Consider the following 21,688-nt stretch of genomic DNA (forward strand, 5'->3'; position numbering starts at 1 on the left):
CAATTCTGTCAGTATTTACTCACCCTCATGTTGTTCCAAACCTCTATGTGTTTATTTGTTCTGCTGAACACAAAGGAAGATATTTGGAAGAATGTTTTAATCAAACAGATCTCATTCCCCATTGACTACCATTATGTATTTTTTCCTACTATGGTAGTCAATGGGGAATGAGATCTGTTTGATTAAAACATTCTTCCAAATATCTTCCTTTGTGTATAGCAGAACAAATAAACACATAGAGGTTTGGAACAACATGAGGGTGAGTAAATACTGACAGAATTTTCATTTTGGGGTGAAAAAACCCTTTAAGAATATGCCACATACAGGAGTAGTTCACTTTAAAAAAAAATTGCTGATAATTTACTCACCCCCATGTCTTCCAAGATATCCATGTCTTTCTTTCTTCAGTCAAAAAGAAGGTTATTCATCGTCCCTTATTCATAGACCCTTATTCATCGTCTGGTGTCATTTAAAGCCCTTTGAAGCTGCACTGAAACTCTATTTTGGGCCTTGAACCGTTTGGTTCCCAATGAAGTCCATTATATGGAGAAAATCCTGCAATGTTTTCATCAAAAACCTTCATTTCTTTTCAAATGAAGAAAGAAGGATGTGGACATCTCGGATGACATGGGGGTGAGTAAATTATCAGCAAAAATTTTTTTTTTTAAAAGTGAACTACTTTTTTAAGTTAAAATCTAAATTTCAGACCTTTGGATTCTAGAGTTGCTTATACAATAACTTTGATTAAATTGATTATTTAATCACAAAAAATCAATATAGTTTTAATCAAAATTATTACCCCCATTGCAATTCAGATTTTTTTGCCAACATTTACAGACTTTCGGGTGTTTGCAGTCAACAAATCAAACCAAAGTAGGCTAATTGAAATAGCTGTTGGGAAGTGGCTTCCCCAAATTGAACTGAAAATGCAACATTTAATGACTTCTGCAGACTCAACATTATTCAACTCTCTGAATAGAATCCCCCACAACATCACAAATCGGCAAAACATGTGTTGTCTCAAGCACATCTGATGCAACTGATAAAGGCTTCATGAGTTGCAGCAGGTTTGCTTGAGCTAGAACACATAAAATATCCAAACTGACTAGGTTTTTTTTGTTAAGTGTTACTTTTGACTGCATGTTAGAAATATGGCTAAGTCAAAATAATGATCCAAAAAGAAGTCCTGGAAGATTCTACAGTGGCCACCAAAGTCCCCTGATTTAAACCCCATAGAAAATCTCTGGTGGGATTTGAAGAAGGTGGTCGCAGCACGCAAACCCAAGAATTGGACTAAGATACCTCAGAAACGCTGCCAGAAGCTGGTGCATGTCTGGATAATACATCTTGTTTGCAGCAGGTACATAACAGCAAAAGGGTGTTCTACTAAATACAAAAGATGCTTGCCATGAAAGGGTTGAATAATTTTAAGACTCCAGAAGTCATTCAAAGTTGCATTTTTAGTTGAATTTGGAAACCACTTGAAAAATTTGTTATGTTGAACTATTTCAAACTTTTGTTTGATTTGTAAATTGAAAACAGCTGTAAGTCTGTTATTTTTGCCAATAAACTTTATTTACAATGAAAGTTGAATAGTTTTGATTAGAAAGTCTATTAATTTGGAACAGTTGTGGTTGACCGACAGTTGTTTGAAAAAAAGCGTTCCTGTGAGATGAACGAGGAAAGAGGAGCGGGCAAAATGAAGAAAGGGTTATTAGATAAAACAATGAGGAAGGGAACTAATTCTAAAGGCAGGAATAAAGAGGGATTGCTAGGGATTGTGAGAGGGACAGACCCGTCCATTTTGTAGTCTGGCTGAAGGCAGACTGCTGGTGCTGCTGCAGAGATCTGTGTGGTTACCCTACGGTAAGCAGAGGAGGACAAAAGAACAATGTGAGAATGAGAAATAAAAAAAGCCCCATGAAATAGCTGAGGTGACAGATTGTTGCACAAGTGTGATGAAGAATGAATGAAAGAGGGAACAAGCAGTGAAAGGACTCTGTGTGCAAACAGTGGTCGCACAGAGTCTGGATTACCAATTCCATCAGCTATTTTACTAACATTGTTTCTCTTTGCATTTCACTGATGTTTGCTTACACTACCACTCAAAAGTTTATAATAGGCTAATTGCGATTTTGTTATGTTTTACAATTTTAAAATGTTCTATTTTAATATATTTTAAAATGTGTTTATGTAGTGTTTAGTCTTATGATGGCAAAGCTGAATTTTAAGAATCATTATTCAAGTCTTCAGTGTCACATGATCCTTCTTATGTCATCATTCTTATATGCTGATTTGCGACCACATTAATTAAAATTATATTTTTAAATATATTTAAATAAAATTTGAATTATTATAAACTGTAATAGTGTAATGCAACCTTGGTGAGCATAATAATAAAACAAAATAAAAAAAAATAATAATTAAAATTCCAAACTTTTGAGCAGTAGTGTAAGTCCTGAATATCTGTTTTTATTTAAGTGACATAAGATTAAAATTAAGAAAAAGTAAACTACCACTCTTAAACTTGTGTGTTAAGCAGAAGGAACTGGTGTAAAATCTCCAGGTTTTTTAATAATTTCGTATCATCCAAATAGTAGCTTTATAAGAGGAATCACAGGTATACTAACCCTCAAACTCCCCCGACTGCCAACAGACATCCGCTCCTCATCATCTGATATCTGAGACAGGAAGAGAAAGAAAACAGAGTTTAGAACTGTGCTTTGGGTAAACCAGTGTACTTCTCTAGCAAATGTGGGTCAAAAAATACAATTAAATGCATTTAAAACATTTCTTATCAGTGAATTATTAAAAAAATATATATATAATTAAACTTTTTTGTGTACCTACTGTACTTGCTATAATGTGTCAGAATTGTGAGATATAAACTCATATCTCACAATTCCGACACATTATAAGTGCAAGAAGAAAGGTCATAATTGTGGGATAAAAAGTTGCAATTACTGCGGCAAGTTTCCATGAAAAAAACAATATATGACCATTTAGATGGTAAATGTGTGTGTGTGTGTGTGTGTGTAATGCTGCGTTCCAGGCAGGTTTTTGAGCTCGTAAATCACGACTTCAAACCACGACTTACGACTTTGTAGCATTCCAGATCATTCACGCCAAACTACCTAGATGTAAACAAACCAGCATGGCGGACCTTACGGGGCTCACGCGCATTTGTAATAATTTCTAACGCCAAAGGTGCTTAATCCTTGTTTCTTTGTGGAAAAATAGTGCATGAGGCAAGATAAGCCGTTATACCTTTTATTTTACTTTAGAATTATTATTATTTGTATATTTGGAAATGTATGGTATTAATTTATCCTTGCACTCAATGGACTGAAAACTAGTTGACGTTATGTTGTACGCAGAAACGTTACAGCCTGCAGAAACCCTGCATCCGTAGGGGCTGTCATTGTAGTTTTGTATAGGTTCGCGGGCTATGTGACGTCAGAACTCGTAACTGGGAGTACATCGATCTAGTACGAGTTCACGGGTGGGAAGTCACGGGTTTGACTGCCGTTCCAGTGCACTTTCACGGGTGTAAGGTTGGAAAAACACGAGTTACAGGTTGCCTGGAACGCGGCATAAGCCTACATTGCCTGTTTGAAGTTTGTATGGACTATTTTTATGACACTTTTTTATGACACAGCAGGTATGACAGTTTTATGATGCTTGAAAACTTCAGTCCCTGCCAGTTCACTGTAACTGCATGGAAATTAGCATGAAATTTAGTTTTTTTAACATTGTAGATTTGATTAAGTGATTTTCATTTTTGGGTGAAGTACATATGACATCTGTTAAGAACAGCACACTACAGGCCTTTAGCAAAAATAAAATGTAGGAAGTGAGTGATGAAGAAGAGGACCGAATGCGGAAGAAGGGGAAAAAGGGGGAAAACGGGACTAAGGAAATATTAAAAAAGGGAATAATCATGTAGGACAAAAAGCAGATGGAGAGATACAGACCGAAGTATGTCTCCGAGAGTGGCGGGAATACCGCTCACTGTCCTCCTGAAAAGCAGAGCGGGAAAAGAGGACAGAAAGCAGGAAGTTTTAGGTCAAAAGGTCACATGACTATCAAACACTGCAAAAACTGAACAACAAAGCATGCACTGGGAGATTACGCTGTCTGTCATATCACGGTTTATTACAGGGCTCAGACAGGGTGTCTGGAGGGGTGGGAGGGGAGGGTTGAGTGCTTTAAGATGTGGGTCACGCGACCGCCCTATAATCCTGCTGTATGTTATGACCACCTCTACTAAGCCCTAACATGTCAGATGGGCCTCCTGCCCCCCACTGCTCCAGTAAAGCCTGTGAAATGAGTATCAGACACAGACTGCCTGAGAGACATGCAACACCATGCAATCACATTTCATTCTCCGAAGGATACATTGTGATAGTTAGGGGTTGATTAACTGCATTCGGGTGCTGTGTGCTGTGTGGGACCTGTTTCTAATTCAAATTCTATCTTTGGCGGTCTATTGCATGCAGCAGTGTGGTATAATAACAGGTCATACCATCCACTGTTCAATATGGCCCCATTTGTTGTCCAGCCCATAGTATTTCTGGTGCAGAGAGGAGGAGAGCATGAGGAAGACGATCAAATGAGGAAGGGTTATAATGAAAGTATAGGAGGATGTTAAAAACAAGTTTGCAAGAGAACTTGTCTTGAGACTGGTCTTGTTTATTTCTTCCTCAAGCTTTAGCTGTATTTTTATAACCTGATGTTAATAAAACAATGCAAATAACTACAGGTTGTATTTCTAATGATCAAATATGAGGACTGTTAGAAAGACATTATGGAGGGACAGATCTCACCTTTTGCGCCTGATATATCTAATTAAACCGCAGGGAAACCAGGGTGAAGAGAAAGAAAGAAAGAAAGTGAGACAGGAAGAAAGAGATATAAAGAGCTTAAAGGAGACTATAGGGATCATTTGTAAATAAATCAGGATAGAGCTGGTATAAAGAATAAAAATCTGTCATTTTACTCAACCCAAAACATTCTTAAAAGCCTTCTAAAAATGATGCTGATTCAAAATGCCAACAAATTAACAATAGGCCTATCCTATGGGATCACATTTAAATTTAGCAATTGATCACATGATGCACTGAACTTTTTTAGCATTAATACTAATAAGATTAATAATAAGAAGAACAACTGTTCCAGTTATCAGCATATTAAAATGTTTTCTGAAGGATCATGTGACACTGAAGACTGGAGTAATGGCTGCTGAAAATTCAGCTTTGCCATCACAGGAATAAATTACAATTAATTTATAGTATAATAATCCAATAGTATACAATAGCAGAGAACACTCTAAACGACAACCCCAAATATTTGCATTTATGCTAACAATTATCAAAGAAGCTATTCCGACCAAAGACCAAAAAAGTCACATGACAATACATTTACTAAATAAAGGATATACCTTCAATGTATGTGAAAAGTGATAACATTCACACACTCACCTCATAAGCCGTACTCGGCACTACATACAGTACATATCACATCTTCAGTTTACTAATACAGACTGGCAAAGGTTAACACCAGCACACACACACACAAACACACTAGGATCCATGATAAAACACATCCCCCCTTTTTTCTATATGCTAAGCAAAACCTTTATGCAAGAAAAAGGAAACAATCTCTGCGTCTTGAATAACTATTTTTCTGATCCAGTTTAATTCTGATGCTTAGGTGGTTTATGAGAATTGACGAGAATTCACACATCTTTCCTCCTGGAGAACCATTTCACTCCACTTTTTTTTTTTCTTTTTTTTAATTCAGCTTGTGTATTAGTGGTGGGAATTTTCAAACCTATCAAACTGTCTGCAGGTTACATTATAACCTTATTACGAGCGAGTGAGTGAATGAATCATTCACTAAACTGACTCGTTCAAAAGCAAAGATTCATACAGTAAACAATTACTATACGTTGCAACTGTGTGGTGAATGAGACATGAACCAGTTGATTCTGTTTAGGCTTTTTTTAGTTTTTTCATTGGCGGCGCAAAAAACAAAAACATAAATCTTAATATCGCTTTTAAAATGTAAGTTCTCAATATTAACTTCTTTACTGAACATTTCCACTGGAACATTATCAGGTAATTGTTTATTTAAAATATTTCACACAAGCAAGAGTGATGTTATTCTGAATATATCAACAGGGTTGCAGGCATAAGGCACAATATATTGAGTATTATTCTGTGACAATTATTTAGTATTATTTAATGATACAAGATATACTAAAATAAAAATTTGGTAATTGTACTTGCATGTTGTTTGTATATATCTGCTGAAATAAAGCTAGTATGAAATTCTATGTAGCAGAACCATACAACACAGCCTATTTGTTATAGCCTAAGAAGAAAGTAGAACTGTAACAGTCTGCCAACAGATTATCTCCTGACCTCTTTCTGTTGCCTCTCCAATTCCTTCATACGGATTTCTCGAGCTTCTGCCCGGGCTGCCCGTTTAGCTGCCAGTCTTGCCTCTGCCTGGTAGAAAAACAGAGAGAGAGAGAGACTGAATTGTATTGCATTTTTGTTTCAATACAAATGAAAGTCAAGACTATTTACCAGTTTGAGTGAGAAGGGAAGTTTGTATGACAGAGAAAACCCTTTTCTGTTTGAGTTTTATGCAAAACAAATGCTAAAACTGAAGTTGAGAGTTCTTGGAATGTAATCTAATTAAGCTATTCACAGACTTTCAGTGATCAATAAATTATAGTTTTAATCTCATCATTGACTTGAGGGGGTGGAAGTCCCATAGAAAAGAGTACCAATCAGTAGCACCACAACCAAGATTAAGACCCATTAGAAATGACTGTTCTACCTATAAAGAAAATGTTTGAAACATAACAACAAAATCAACATGATGGTCAAGGAAAAATATAATCAACTGTTATATAACTGTAAAAATAAGTATTAATAGATTGTAATATTGTAAGCTGTAAACACAAACATTGTGTTATTATGACCACAAACACTGATTGTGAACTAAAGTAACCAGTAAAGCACGCACACACACAAACTGTGCCAGGAAAGAATATCTCACTCACTGCCTCCAAGCTGCCATTTCCGGTCAACAAGTGAAACCCACAGCATAACTGAGAAAGAAATGCTGCTCAACAACCCAACTGATGTACATCATCAGTGTAAATGCGTACTATCTGTCACCAAATAGCATTTTTTGGTCCTCACACTTTGGTTTAAACCAATGTCTCCAATGTCTCAGTGGCTAAAGCCAGATGAAACAGAACTGACAAACAGGAGAAACAAAACACTGCGTGCAACAATACAGTCACAAGGCTTTTCATTCAACAAAAAATCGCCATCATTTCTATGGGTTACTGAAGTAACACTAACTGCACCATGGTATTGTGGCAGAAATGTGGGATACTCAAATAGAATTAATGTAGACATGTATTAAATATATTAAAGAGGTGGTTGATTATGATTTCACTTTTCAAACTTTAAAGGGGTGTTGAACTGATAAATCAAAATTTTCTTGAGCTTTTGACATCTAAGAGGTCATCATATTATAAGAATATCCTGTAAGTTTCAGAATTGAAAACGTGCTTGTTAGTCCAATAAAAGCTTTTATTGACACCAGCCTCAGCAAACGACTCGTTTTTCAAAGTGGGGAACTACGACGTCAAAGAGGATAAAACACCACCCCCACAGAAGAAGATCAACGCCTACTTCAACACGGCCGGTTTAGCCCCGCCCTCCGATTCGTGCATTAAACGCATAGCTAAATAACATAGATTCCTAACTCGTGATGACAAACCGGAGCTACCAAGCAAAACAAAATGTGTGGAAGAACACAGTCACTGAATATGCTTCATCTGACTGGATTCCAATAGGTCGGTTAACCCTCAGGTGCTCTTCGTCCATTTCTGAACGAAAAATTTTCAGTTTTGACATTTTAAAAATCACAGCTTCATCGGAATGTTACGAAACTTGGTGAGTTTTATGGCATTGGGTATGTGAACACACAAAAAAATTGAAGTCATGATACGAGCAGGCTAAGTGGTCGTAAAAAAAAATAGTCACACTTGTGCTCTTCGGTCAAAAATGAGCGACTATAGGAAATGAATGGGAAATTGACAAAAACACAAAAACTTTGAGAATTTTTGTGTGTACAATCTACAAATCGGCCACGATGCAGAAAAAAAGTGCTCAGCATTGAAGGGGTGACACTCTAAAATATCAAGGGTGCAAAACAGACATACCCACCCCTATACACACACACACACACACACACACACACTTTTATACACAAAAACACCAATAAATTGTGATTAAAGAAATCTGTTTTGAATATTTAAAAATCACAGCTTCTTCAGAAAATTACGAAACTTGGTGACTTTTATAGCATTGGGTATGTGAACACACAAAAAAATTGAGGTCATGATTCGAGCAAGTGGTCATAAAAAATTAGTCACACTTTTGCTCTTCTGTTAAAAATGACCGACCCATAGGAAATGAATGGGAAATTGACAAAAAAATAAATAAATTCTCTGAATTTTTGTATGTACAATCGACAAATCGGCCACAATTCTAAAAAAAAAAAGTACACCGCAAGAAAGGGGTGACACTCTACAACATCTAGAGTGCAAAACAGACACACCCACCAACACACATACACACATACAAACACACTTTCATACACATACACACCAATAAATTTTGATTACAAAAAGTATGTTTTGATTTTTTTAAAATCACAGCTTCATCGCAATGTTACGAAACTTCGAGACTTTTATGGCATTATGTATGTGAACACACAAAAAAAAATTCAGGTCATGATCTGAATATGCTAAGTGGTCTTAAAAAAAAAATAGTCACACTTGTGGTCTTTGGTCAAAAATGACCCCCATAGGAAATTAATGGGAAATTGTAAAAAAAAAAAAAAAAAAAAAAAAAAAAAATGTGAATTTTTGTTTTTTTGTCATTTTTTTTTTATAAGAAATAGTTTTTGAGATTGTTTCACCTATATATTCAAATCCAACAACAACAAAAAATGTCTTCATAAACAGCTGGGGAATTCACATGCCTCTCTACAGAGAGCTGTACATGCCATCAAGTGGTTACACCATGATTCTATGCTTTTTCTCTATACTGTAACCAGATGGTGCTAATTTTCTTCAAAAAATATTTTTTTTTTCTAAAGGCCTAAACTCTATATTAAACTAAAATACTGCATTAATATTTTTTTGAAAAAAATAATATATATATAGAAAAATATATATACTTTCCATGGCAAAAATAAATATTGCATAAATATTAATAAATTCAATTAAATTATCTCAAAATACTAAATTAAAAAGAATAAATATTATAGAACAAAAATAAATTGCATTGGTTTTACTGGGATGGAGAAAGTTTCATTTTTAGGTGTCCGGTCTCTTTTGACCGGGAAGATAACAAGTGTGACTCCGAAACGAAGAGCACCTGAGGGTTAAACTTAATTTTTAATGACGTTCCAGAAGATGAGGGTAAAACATTGTCCATCTGTTTGCTTCATTTCAATGAGGATTGTTTTGTAAACAAGACTGGATTTGCAGGCCGATTAAGAGTAAAGAACGGTGCTGTGCCGTCTATATTGGATCTGACAGGAATGGTGCAACAGACTCTGGGTCGAACATGTATGGGCGAATCATTCCGGTGGCCATTTTACAACATTGGAAGTTTTCAGAACAATTTCCCCCACGCCACGTGCACAAACAGGTGAGTTGAAACTGATTATAATATGCAAAACTGTTATCCACTCATAGCAGTGGGTGTTTACTTCCAAGTCTCCAGTGTGAGACTCCCATAAAAACGTCTCGGGTTATGACTATAACCCTTGTTCCCTGAGAAGGGAACGAGACACTGCGTCGATAAAATCGACTCTTTGGGGACGCTCCCTAAGCGTGCGCCTCTGAAGTATGAATGAAACTAATCCAATCCTGATTGGTGTTGCGTCGTGACGTAACATGTGACGGCATACCCGGAAGTATAAAAGTGACGCTGTCACAACACACACTAGCCTCGCGATGAAGCAAGACGCTCAAGGGTCTGAAAAGGGGGCGTGGCAACACGACGCAGTGTCTCGTTCCCTTCTCAGGGAACAAGGGTTATAGTCATAACCCGAGACGTTCCCTATCGAGGGAACTCAACACTGCGTCGATAAAATCGACTCTTTGGGGAACGAGTACCCACTAGGCCACGCACCGAACAGACCCGCCCCAGAGTGAAACTGATTAGGCACTCAGCAAGGGCCGAGTACGTGTGCACCGGGCGTACTGGGAAGGCTGAGACTGTAAAACCTGATGAAAGTATGCGGGGTAGCCCAGCCGGCTGCCTCACAAATCTCCTGCAGAGGTACTCCCGACAGAAGGGCCCTAGAGGAAGCCATGCCTCTAGTCGAGTGAGCCCTTAAGGCCAAAGGTGAAGGAACCCCACGCACCTTGTAAGCCTCAGTAATAGCCTGGACAATCCAGTTACTTATAGTTTGTTTGGTCGCCGGGAGCCCCCTCTTAGGTGACCCAAAGCATACTAACAACTGGTCAGATCTTCTCCAAGAAGCAGACCTTTCCAAGTATACACTCAAAGCTCTGACGGGGCAGAGCAAGTGAAGCCTCTCTTCTCCCGCCGACACATGAGGTGGAGGATGGAATGCCTGAAGGACTACAGAGCGAGCCGTACTCGAAGGAACTTTAGGCACGTAGCCCGGACTCGGGTGCAAAAAGGCCTTTACTTTGCCAGGGGCAAACTCCAAGCAAGCTGGCGTTACCGCCAGGGCCTGGAGATCTCCCACCCTCTTAAGAGAGGTAATCGCTAAGAGAAAGACCATTTTCAGCGTTAAGTCCTTAGGCGAAGCCGACTCTAAAGGTTCGAAGGGAGCGAGGGACAACCCTTCCAGAACTATTGCCAGATCCCAGGCAGGCACCCTGGACCTGATCGCCGGCCTCATCCTCCAAGCACCACGGAGAACCTAATGACCAATTGGTGCCTCCCCAGAGGTCCACCATCTACTGGCGCGTGGAAAGCCGAAACGGCAGCCACGTACACCTTAAGAGTGGACGGGGAGAGACCCGCAGAGAAACGATTCTGAAGGAATTCCAGAACTGAAGCCACTGGGCAGTTTACTGGATCCAACCTTCGTTCTCCACACCAAGTGTGAAACACCTTCCACTTGAGGCCATATAATCTCCTGGTAGATGGGGCCCTAGAGCTAAGTATGGTTTCAACCACCTCAGCTGATAAGCCAGCATTTAGGTACTGAACCCCCTCAGAGGCCAGACCCACAGCTTCCACAACTCTGGGCGAGGGTGGAAGATTGTGCCCTCCGCCTGAGACAATAGATCCCTCCTCAGAGGAATCGGCCATGGCGGAGCTATGAGGAGTGATATTATATCCGAGAACCATACTCGTGTCGGCCATCTCGGGGCAACCAGAAGTAGACTGATGCCCTCTTGACGGACCCTCTCCAGGACCCCTGGGAGCAGAGCGATCGGGGGGAAAGCATACAGGCGAAGCCTCGGCCAAGCCTGTACCATGGCATCCAACCCCAGCGGGGCTGGATGTGAGAGGGAGAACCAAAGTGGACAGTGGGACGTCTCTCGAGACGCAAACAGATCCACTTCCATCGGTCCGAACCTCTCCCATATTGACTTCACCACATCCGGATGAAGTCTCCATTCCCCGGGCCTCAGCCCCTGCCTCGACAGGATGTCTGCTCCCCGATTCTGAACCCCTGGGATATACATTGCCCTTATTGACAATATCTTTCCCTGGGACCAAAGGATAATCTGATGCGCCAGTTTGCACAGAGGGCGCGATCTGAGTCCCCCCTGTCGGTTCAGATAGGCCACCACTGACGTATTGTCCGTCCGTATAAGGACGTGGCGACCCTCGATGTCTGGGAGGAAGCTCCTCAAAGCCTTGAATACCGCCATCATCTCCAGGCAATTTATATGCCAAGTGCGATGATGGTCCTGCCACAGACCCCTGGTAAAGCGGCCGTCCATGACCGCGCCCCAGCCCGTAAGGGAGGCGTCTGTCGAAACGGTTTCCCGGCGACATGACACCCCCAACACTGGCCCTTGGGATAGGAACCAAGGCTTCTTCCATATTTGCAGAGACTGAAGGCACTTGCGCGTTACTCTGATCATACGGAACGGATTTCCTTTGGGTGAGAACCCCTTGGTCTTCAACCACCACTGGAGGGGCCTCATGTGAAGGAGGCCCAGAGGAATAATGTTGGATGCCGCTGCCATGAGGCCCAGCATCCTTTGAAAGTGTTTCACAGTGACGGCCTGACCTAGCCTCACCCTGGACACCATCACCAGAATTGACTCGATACGTGCGGGAGACATACGTGCCTGCATTGTAGTCGAGTTCCACACGACTCCCAAAAAGGTCGTGCCCTGGGACGGTTCTAGCACACTCTTCTTCAAATTGAGTCTTAACCCCAATTTTTGAATATGGCCAAGAACGACATCTCGATGCCGAACTGCCATCTCCCGAGACTGGGCCAAAATAAGCCAGTCGTCGAGATAATTTAATACGCGAATCCCCTGAAGTCTCAGTGGAGCAAGGGCCACGTCCATACACTTGGTAAATGTGCGGGGAGAGAGTGCTAGGCCGAACGGAAGAACCCGATATTGGTATGCTTCGCCCCCGAAAGCGAACCTCAGGTACCTCCTGTGACAAGGAAGGATGGAGATGTGAAAATAGGCGTCTTTCAGATCTATCGTGACAAACCAGTCCTCGGATCTGATTTGACTCACGATTGTTGGAATGGTCAACATTCTGAATTTGAACCTTCTCAGAGACCGGTTCAACACCCTGAGATCCAAAATTGGCCTTAACCCCCCATCCTTCTTTGGAACTATAAAGTACCGGCTGTAAAACCCGGACTCCCTGTCTACCGGAAGAACACGTTCTATGGCTCCTTTCGACAGCAGAGTCTGTACTTCTTGTTCCAACACCTGAGCCTGCTCTGGGACCACCGCAGTGAGCACCACCCCAGAGAACTTGGGGGGGCGGTGCGCGAACTGCAGTCTGTACCCAACTCGTATTATCTGCAGGACCCATGGAGATATGTTGGGAAGATGATACCATCCCTCTACAAAATCTGCTAAGGGTACCAGCCTCTCGAGGCTGGCCTCTGGTGTCTTTTCGCTGGAAATTGATGCGGCCCGAAGCGCTGTTAACGGCGGACCTGCATCTTTTCCTAGAGGGCCCCGTTGTGAGAACAACCTCGGTTGTCTCACTGCGGAGGGGGCAGCCCTCTGAAGTCCTGCCTTGGCTAGGACCTCTTTTCCGAAGTCCTCTTAGCCTGAATGACGTCCCTCAGGTCGCCCCTCTGGCTGGAGGACTTCGGTTTTTGGGAGCGTTTCCTCTGTTGCCAAGACCCCGGAGGGGGGGCTCTAGAGGAAACGCTCTCCTTCTGCTCTGCCCTGTGGGAGGAGCTGGCTGATGGCTGGGGCTGATTGCTTTGCCCCCCCCTACTAGATTTGGCCTTCGCTTTCCGGGGGAGGTACTGCTGGAACGCCGCAGATTGTTTTCTCGACTCCTGAAACCTGTCGACAACCGAATTAACGGCGTCGCCGAACAGGCCAGAAGCCGAAAGCGGCGCATCCAGCAGGAAGGACCTATCCTTTTCTTTAATACCGGATAAGTTCAGCCACAGATGCCTCTCCGTGGCCACCATGGCCGCCATAGAGCGGCCAATAGCGCTGGCCGCTTCCCTAGTGGCCCGGAGAGACAAATCTGCGGCCTTCCTCAACTCCGCGACATCTTCAGGAGTAGGCCCCTCCCCCTCATCCAAATCTTTCAGGAGGTCGGCCTGGTATGCCTGCAAAATCGCCATTGAGTGCAGACACGAACCAGCCCGACCCGCCGCCATGTAAGCCCTGCCCACTAATGCAGATGTTTCCCTGCAGGGCTTACTAGGCAACACCGGGGTCTTTAGGGAAGACGCCGATTCGGGAGAGAGATAGCTCGCTAAAGCCTCCTCCACCTTCGGCATCTTCCCATATCCCATATCTCGAGCCCCCATAACATTGCTGTAATCTATTACATTGGGACTCGAAATACGGGACGAATGCGGTCTTTCCCACGTTCTCGAGATCTCTTTATGGAGATCAGGGAAAAACGGCAGACCCCGGCGGTGAGGCTGTGACCTGCGCTGCAGGTAACGCTCGTCCATTTTACTGGTGACTTGCGTTTCCTGCTCATGTTGTGGCCAGCTGATGTTTAGTCTGGCCACAGCGCGTGTCACAACCTCCACCAGCTCCTCATAACCCAGGCCGCGTGATGGCGTGCTGAGATCACGGTCGTCCGCATCGATGCTGAGCACGTCCCCTTCCTCAGAAGTAGACAGCTCAAGCACCGGGACCTGATCGCGGGTAGGAGAAACCGCAGCGCGGGCTCCCACACCACTCTCAGAGGCTGCGGGATCAGCCGATGGCGAGCGAGAAAATGCCTCAGCATTCTCACTCTCCTCCGCCAGATCCCGCTGCGAACCCCAGGATCTCAGTCGCCGCATCGCCTCGACATATGCGGGACCGGAACCCTGGGGAACGCGAGCCTGACCGTGCTCGTCAAAGCACGCCAGCCGGGAGCGCAGCACTCTAATAGGCAAAGCCTCACACATTTCACAAGCAGCCCCCTCGAGAGCTGCCCGTGCGTGCTGCACTCCCAAACAATACACACAGAGAGAGTGTGCGTCCCCACCCGTGATGAAACGAGGGCAGGGATGCACACACCTCTTGAATTGTTCACTGGCCATACTTTCTTTCAATAATAAGACAAACAACACCAAATAAGACAGACAGTTTCAACATAAAGCGCTTGCTGAAGAGCGAAAGCTAGTGTGTGTTGTGACAGCGTCACTTTTATACTTCCGGGTATGCCGTCACATGTTACGTCACGACGCAACACCAATCAGGATTGGATTAGTTTCATTCATACTTCAGAGGCGCACGCTTAGGGAGCGTCCCCAAAGAGTCGATTTTATCGACGCAGTGTTGAGTTCCCTCGATAGGGAACCTAGCGTTTCAATGCTTTTGAATGCAAAAATCAAGTGAACATCATAAGTTGACCTCAGACAACAATAGAATCAAATTTAAAAAGCCAGTTCATGACCATCCATCCATATTTTCACATGCAATACAGTACGTAACACAAATGGAATAGCATGTCACTTTGAATGCATCTTACAACAGTTCCCACACGAACGATTTTTGTAGATTATCATGACGGAAAATGCTAATCAATTGCTTGAAGATAGTTAACTCCACATCAGAAACATAAATTCATCAACCATTCAGAAACTTCATGTTGCATTCTACATGTTGTCACTTCTTCTTGAATCTTTCCATCATTGACTCCACTTTAAACATAAAAGGCAGAACAGGTAATCGGAGCTGCTAACACACACAAGCTCTTGAAGCTCCACCCTCTGTGCCCGGAGCAGCAGCTCAATTGCATTTAAAGGGACACACGAAATGACACATTTTTACTGACCCTCAAAAAGGGACAATTTTAACATGCTATAAACAATTATATGTCGGGTATTTTGAGCTAAAACTGAGGCTAATGTTTTTCGTACAAATACCATAGAAACCATATAGTTACATTTTACCATGGTATGAGGTCCTATATGCAAAGTTTTAACTGGTTATTATCATAATCTGAATGTTTGCTACTATGGTTTATCTGAATAAAACTCTATAAGTCAGAAAACTAAATCAGACAGAAAATGTTAATGTTACCATATAAAAATTAGTTTAAAATTTAAAAACAATTTTTACAGATATAATTGTTTAATTTTTCTTTGCCATTTTTGTGAATGTTTGCTGTTTTTGTAAATGAACATACATGTCCATCTGCAACCTAACTCAAGCTACAACTGTAATATGTAATATTATTAATATTGCAGCCTGCACTCTGCACTGCAAACTGTGCTGAAGACACACATCATCTAAGACAGGTGACACCAGTGTTGTAGTACTCGAGACTCGGACTCGTCTCGGACTCGGTCTCGAGACCATATTTTAATGGTCTTGGTCTTGTCATGGACTCGTGTGCATTTGGACTCGGAATTGACTCGTACTCGAAAAAAAATTTTTTTAGGACTCGGACTTATTCCCGAGTCCACTCAAGTTCAATTCAAAATATTTTTCATGATTATTAATGTATGTTAATAAAATATTTCTTTAAATTGATTGACACGCCCAGTGATTGGTGATTTTCTAGTGCACAACTGCGCATGACAAATTGTAATAAAATTACTTTTAACACCACCTACTATGTGGCCTTTTTACCCTAAACTGATCATATTTTTTAAACTCTAAGTAAATTCAGTAAAATAAAAAAAGGATTTCTCTAAGTAAATAAAAGTAAATTAGGTAATCAACCCTCACTGGTCTCGGTCTCGACTCGGACTCGACCATCTCTGGTCTTGGACTCGACTTGGACTCGACTCTCTATGGACTCGGTCTTGACTCGGACTCGACTCTCTCTGGTCTCGGACTCGACTCGGACTCGAGTGAGGTGGTCTCGACTACAACACTGGGTGACACAAACCATTTTCAATCTATTAAGTTTTGACAATTAAGATTTACATTCTGGTTTTTACAACTTTCCCTTAGGAGCAAAAATCTGCCTTTAAAACTTGAAAGAAATAAAGATTTGACATTTATTGTTGTCACAAACTGCTCTGAAACACTGGTCCAAACACAAATTTATTAGGGCAATTCACAATCCATAAAACAGGTAGTAATTCAAAATAATGATGGGCAATTTCGAAACAGTGCTTCATGAAGCTTCGAAACCTTTACGGACCTTATGTTTCGAATCAGTGGTTTGGATCGAGTATCAAACTGCCAAAGTCACGTGATTTCAGTAAACGAGGCTTCGTAACCACATAACTGTTACGAAACCTTTGGACATTTCAATGGTATTTAGACTTGACAATGATAAGTTAAATACATTTGATAGATTTTACTTTAAATAAAACATTTGCAATGCATTTATAAAAGGTTTTTATGCATATTTGACCTTAGTTTTGTTGTATTTCCACTGTTCTGAAAAGCAGGTACCGCTCCACCTGTGGCGCTTCAAACACTCCGAAACAGTGAATGATTTTCCAAAGCGATTGGTTCAATTGATTTGAAGCTTTGAAAAGCTTCGTTTCTCCCATCACTAGGTCAAAACACAGGGTAGCTAATCCAAAAAGACAACAGGGCAAAAAAACACAGGCAAACAAGAGAAGCTCAAAAATATGACACAAGACATTAGGAAAAGATCGCTCAGAAATGCGGTATGACACCTATAAGACCCTGCAACCCAGACAGCACATGTACGTCTCCAAGATGTCTGTTAAAGATCACTTCTTCTGGAAAGCATCTGCTGTTTAACATATAGACGTCTTTAAGATGTTAGTTTTGCATACATTCTAAATCATAAACATCTTAAGACATTTTCTAAACATCTATTTGACATCTGACGGGAAACGTCCTATAGACATATTGCAGATGAAAATACATCTTCTAGATGTAAACACACATCACATAGACATGATGTACGTGTGCTATCAGGGAAAGTATGCAACGTTCACACAGCTTATTTATAATAATATAAATAAAGATAATGAGACACAGCTGAACATAATCACAACATCATTAGTCCAGGCAATAAGTTACTGGAAATGAAGTTCATGATCTGATAGCAAATGACTAGGGAGGAGTGCTCTCTGGTGGAAATTCATGGGTACTCCAGCTGGCAGATGAGAGAATCGTGATGATTATCGTGATAATTATTGAAACTGATTTGGAAGATTTCATTGCGAGAACTTTTTGGCCATATTGCTCCGCCCCCAAGTAATTTATTATATAGGGATGTTACATTTGTAATTGTAATTTTAATCTTTAATTTCGCTTACAGTTTTTCGGTGGGGGAAAAAAATGGTGCATCTTTAGTTAAAAGTGAATTTCACAAATTTTACACAAAAAGATAATTAAATATGAAACATTACATAAAACTGTCAGAGTAAGACAGTATAGTATATGTAATTAAAACAAAAATTCATTTAAATTAAGTGAATAGTTTATTTTATACCATCTTTGTTAGCATTCAGTTTAACCCTTTGATGCACAACATGGGTCTAAATAGACCCGACTGAGTTTTCATTTTCTATATCTTTGCATGAAATTGATTTCATCATTCAGTATTCCGGCTATTCCTCAATTAACTTGTTTTAGATCATTACAAATCCTTATTTAAATTTTTTCGAATAAAAATAGCTTTTGTGTCACTACCCTAATGCGCAACATGGGTCTAAAAAGACCCATATCCATGTTTCTATGCTGAATATTTGAAAGAAATGTATTTTACCATTTACTAATCTTATAAATCATATTCGCAAAAATGCAAATTACGTTTTTAATAAGTAAATAGACAAGGCAGTTTGGGGTGTGGGCAGAAAATTTTATAGAAAGGAGAATTTTCACAAAGAAGTAGAATGAATGAACTATGAATAATTTACTGCCATTCTGAGAATAACAATTAATCAATACAAAATTACCTGTAGTCTGAATATATATAGAGATCAGTGGTGGAAAGGGGAAGTTCAAATGAGGCAATCAAACCTTTGTGTGAAAACACCCTGTCTCTGTTGAATGAAATTAGTAAATTCCATTGTGCTACCTTTTTTTATACCCCCAAATTCTTTATAAAATTACCATAAAATATATTTATTTTATAAGCTACGGAAGAGCAAGTGTTTTGTTGTGTATGCAATATATCCAGACAGCATAGGCTATTGCACTGTATGAAGTCTGGCTAAATCTCTGAAAGTGCTGGACAGCATAACAAGCTTGCAGAGGCGACACAAACAGACAGTTAGAAAGCAGCTCTTTTTCTTTTGTCTGCACAAGTCACAACTCATTGAATAAGGGGCTTCAGACAAGCCTCTGGCCTAGATCCTGCCAACCATGTCCACTGACCTGTCAACAGCATTCAGGGAGCTGGAGTTCACACTGCTCAGCAGAGCAACTCTCCCATTACTGACTATCAGAGGCATAATGGAAATTGTACAAGTACATTATCTTATCTTATGCCAGCAAAAAAAGTTATAATGTACAAAACTGCTTAGCAGACAAACACGGCAACAATATTACAGTAATATTAATTATTAAGTCTTAATACACAAAATGGGAACAGTTGTGTTTCTATAAAAGAAGATAGAATACGCAGTGTATAGCATCTGTTTCAATTAAGGCCAGTTCACATCAAGACAAATGTTATGTATGATGCAAAGTGATAAACATTTTAATTTGAATGAATGACTGTTAAGACATCTACTCAGGCCTACATGCAGATTTTTGTATTGAGAAGTGTTCTAATCTCTTTTCCATCGCACTGTAAAGAAAACGGGCCAACCAATGACATTCGTGTTTTTGGTCATATGACATGTCTAGGGATAAACAAATTTGTTGCATTCAAAAATGCATAATGATTAATAGTTACTACAATTGGTGTGAAACTTACTTCACGAATCACGACTGTTTAAAAAGTATGTTCTATATATGAATGTGAGTGTTAAGGCCCGTACACACCGAGACGAATATCAGCGCGGGTTATTTGTCAGCGTTTTTCAACACGTTTTTTGTGTTCACACCCAAGCGATTTTCGCTGACGATGAGCCTAGTGAACATGCAAATTCATTCCCTGACATTAGATGGCGCCAATTTGCTCTGCAATACCACTCCATAACAGTTATCTTTTATCAAGATGTTTGCAGTCCCTGTCGCATTTGTCATATAGTTCTTTATGTTCTAGCACCAATGAGAACAGCAGCTCTACATTCATCATGCCTTGCATCTTCCTCGTCTTATTTCTTCCTGCCTGTGTAGACGGCGTGTATATCCTCTTCAACGTTGCATATGTGTGCTCGGCAAGACCGTTTTGTGTTTGAGCGCCCCCAAGTTGTGTTTTACTGTATCTTCAGTTGCTCCAAACACGTGAGCAAAAGTGCCAATCTCATTGGTCGGAGAGTTTTTGATGCGAAGCGTCAAACCAAAAAAAATGAACCCGAGGCACTTTTTTTTTTTTTAAATTACGCTTTTACGCGTGGCGTTTTACGTGTCGGCAGAGCCCGTCTAACAGAGAGCCACTTCCTATTAGCCCCATTGTGTATCATCCTGGTTGCAGTTCCATTAGAATTCCACTGGAGGTGATCGCGGGCGAGAGCAGAATGAATGGGAGTCTATGGGGCTAAACGGCTAAAAGTGTCTCTTTCACCTGCTTGTCATTAAATTAACATAGATTTTATTGTTAATTCCGCAAGTTCAATATAGATTATAGGCCAAAAGTCGAATGAACGAGTACGTATGTCCTTTTGATTTCTTACAGGTTTGGCCGTTGTTGGCCGGAACACGCTAGCATTTTGCTATTGTGTGACGCCATCACATTTTTGAACGGATTTTAAGAACAGATACGTGAACTTAAAAATGCAATTTCAGCTGAGTGTATTTTCTTAGCTCTCCCTTTTGAATGCAACTTTCAAATTACTTGACAAAAAATTACATCCTGAGAAAAGTGGATTTATGGGGGTGAAACCCCATTGACTCCCATTCATTCTGCACTCGACCGCGAGCGCCCCCGCATGGACAGAGACGTGTTACTGCAGCCAGTCCAGAACCCGGAAGTAACCAGCCAGTGCCAATTCTCTTCAATTAGACATTCTCTGGTGTCGGTGTGAACACTCACATTGGCGCCCTTTGTATAGTCACGAGGCGTTAAACGTCGCAAATAGTGCACGCAAAATTCGTCCAGGTGTGAACATGCCTTTTTGAATAAAATTGACATGTGACCTACCATGTGTCAATTGCGTGTCCATAGGATGCACAGTTCAGAATCCTGTAGAAGGTAATTAGGGTAGTTTTCGCCTTTACTGTTTTATAATTACAATGGATTCGTACATGCTACTCAGCTCACGTGCTGTTTTTCACCCACAATGTAGTATGTAAGTTGGCATATTTGGAGGCAGCACATGCCTTGTAGCACAAATGAACAGATTATTTAGCTAAGGGACAGTGAATGGCAGAGAAAGAATCCGCAACCAGCTCTCTTATCTCTGCATTATTTTATTTGGTGTTATTTAATAAACACCATAGAGAATATAAGAATCTGAATGACTGTTTGAAAACAAAAAACATTTTTCCATAAGCGCCACCTACTGCCAGAGAGAGAATTTGCATTTTTATTCAGACCATCTGCCATTTATTGGCACTGCTTCAAACTGACAAATCCCATGCAAAATTTGCACCAATGTTTATGCCAAGTATAAAGGCCATTATCTATAGATAAGTGGTTGGATATGTTTCCATGGATGATAATAAATATTTTAAAATATCAGACTGCTGGATTGTACCCAAAAAAAAATTCCAGAGAGCCATGCACTAATATGTGATCTCCATATTGTGAAGTAACTTTTTGTCATTTTATTTATTTTCTGTGCTTTTTCAGTTTTACCATAGTATAGTTATGTTCATAATCCAGGTGGACATTTTGTAAAAGAAAATGAACAACCGAGTATGTTAAGCAACAATATTAGGCTATTAATAAAGAAAAAAGAAGAGATCCATAATGTCCATAAAGCCATAATGTCT

The 21,688-nt window shown here is 40.6% G+C and overlaps 1 protein-coding gene across 23 annotated transcripts in view; it reads right to left on the reverse strand.

The window, feature by feature from the left end:
• lrrfip1b (leucine rich repeat (in FLII) interacting protein 1b) overlaps positions 1-21,688 on the reverse strand; it is a 63,593-nt gene that overhangs the window by 18,589 nt on the left and 23,316 nt on the right. For 8 of the 23 annotated variants that reach the window (XM_089133913.1, XM_089133904.1, XM_089133898.1 and 5 more), the window contains exons 2-7: positions 6,426-6,512; positions 4,827-4,844; positions 4,526-4,573; positions 3,975-4,019; positions 2,631-2,681; positions 1,796-1,861 (exon numbers count right to left, since the gene is read on the reverse strand). In XM_089133913.1, coding sequence (XP_088990039.1) covers positions 1,796-1,861; positions 2,631-2,681; positions 3,975-4,019; positions 4,526-4,573; positions 4,827-4,844; positions 6,426-6,512 — 315 coding nt within the window. The remainder of the gene's footprint in view (positions 1-1,795; positions 1,862-2,630; positions 2,682-3,974; positions 4,020-4,525; positions 4,574-4,826; positions 4,845-6,425; positions 6,513-21,688) is intronic. The other 15 variants (XM_089133901.1, XM_089133905.1, XM_089133911.1 and 12 more) reach the window with 5 other exon arrangements.

Source organism: Pimephales promelas, chromosome 8 (genome assembly GCF_988280905.1).
Source record: "Pimephales promelas chromosome 8, fPimPro1.hap1.1, whole genome shotgun sequence".
In the NCBI taxonomy this organism is placed as follows: domain Eukaryota; kingdom Metazoa; phylum Chordata; class Actinopteri; order Cypriniformes; family Leuciscidae; genus Pimephales; species Pimephales promelas.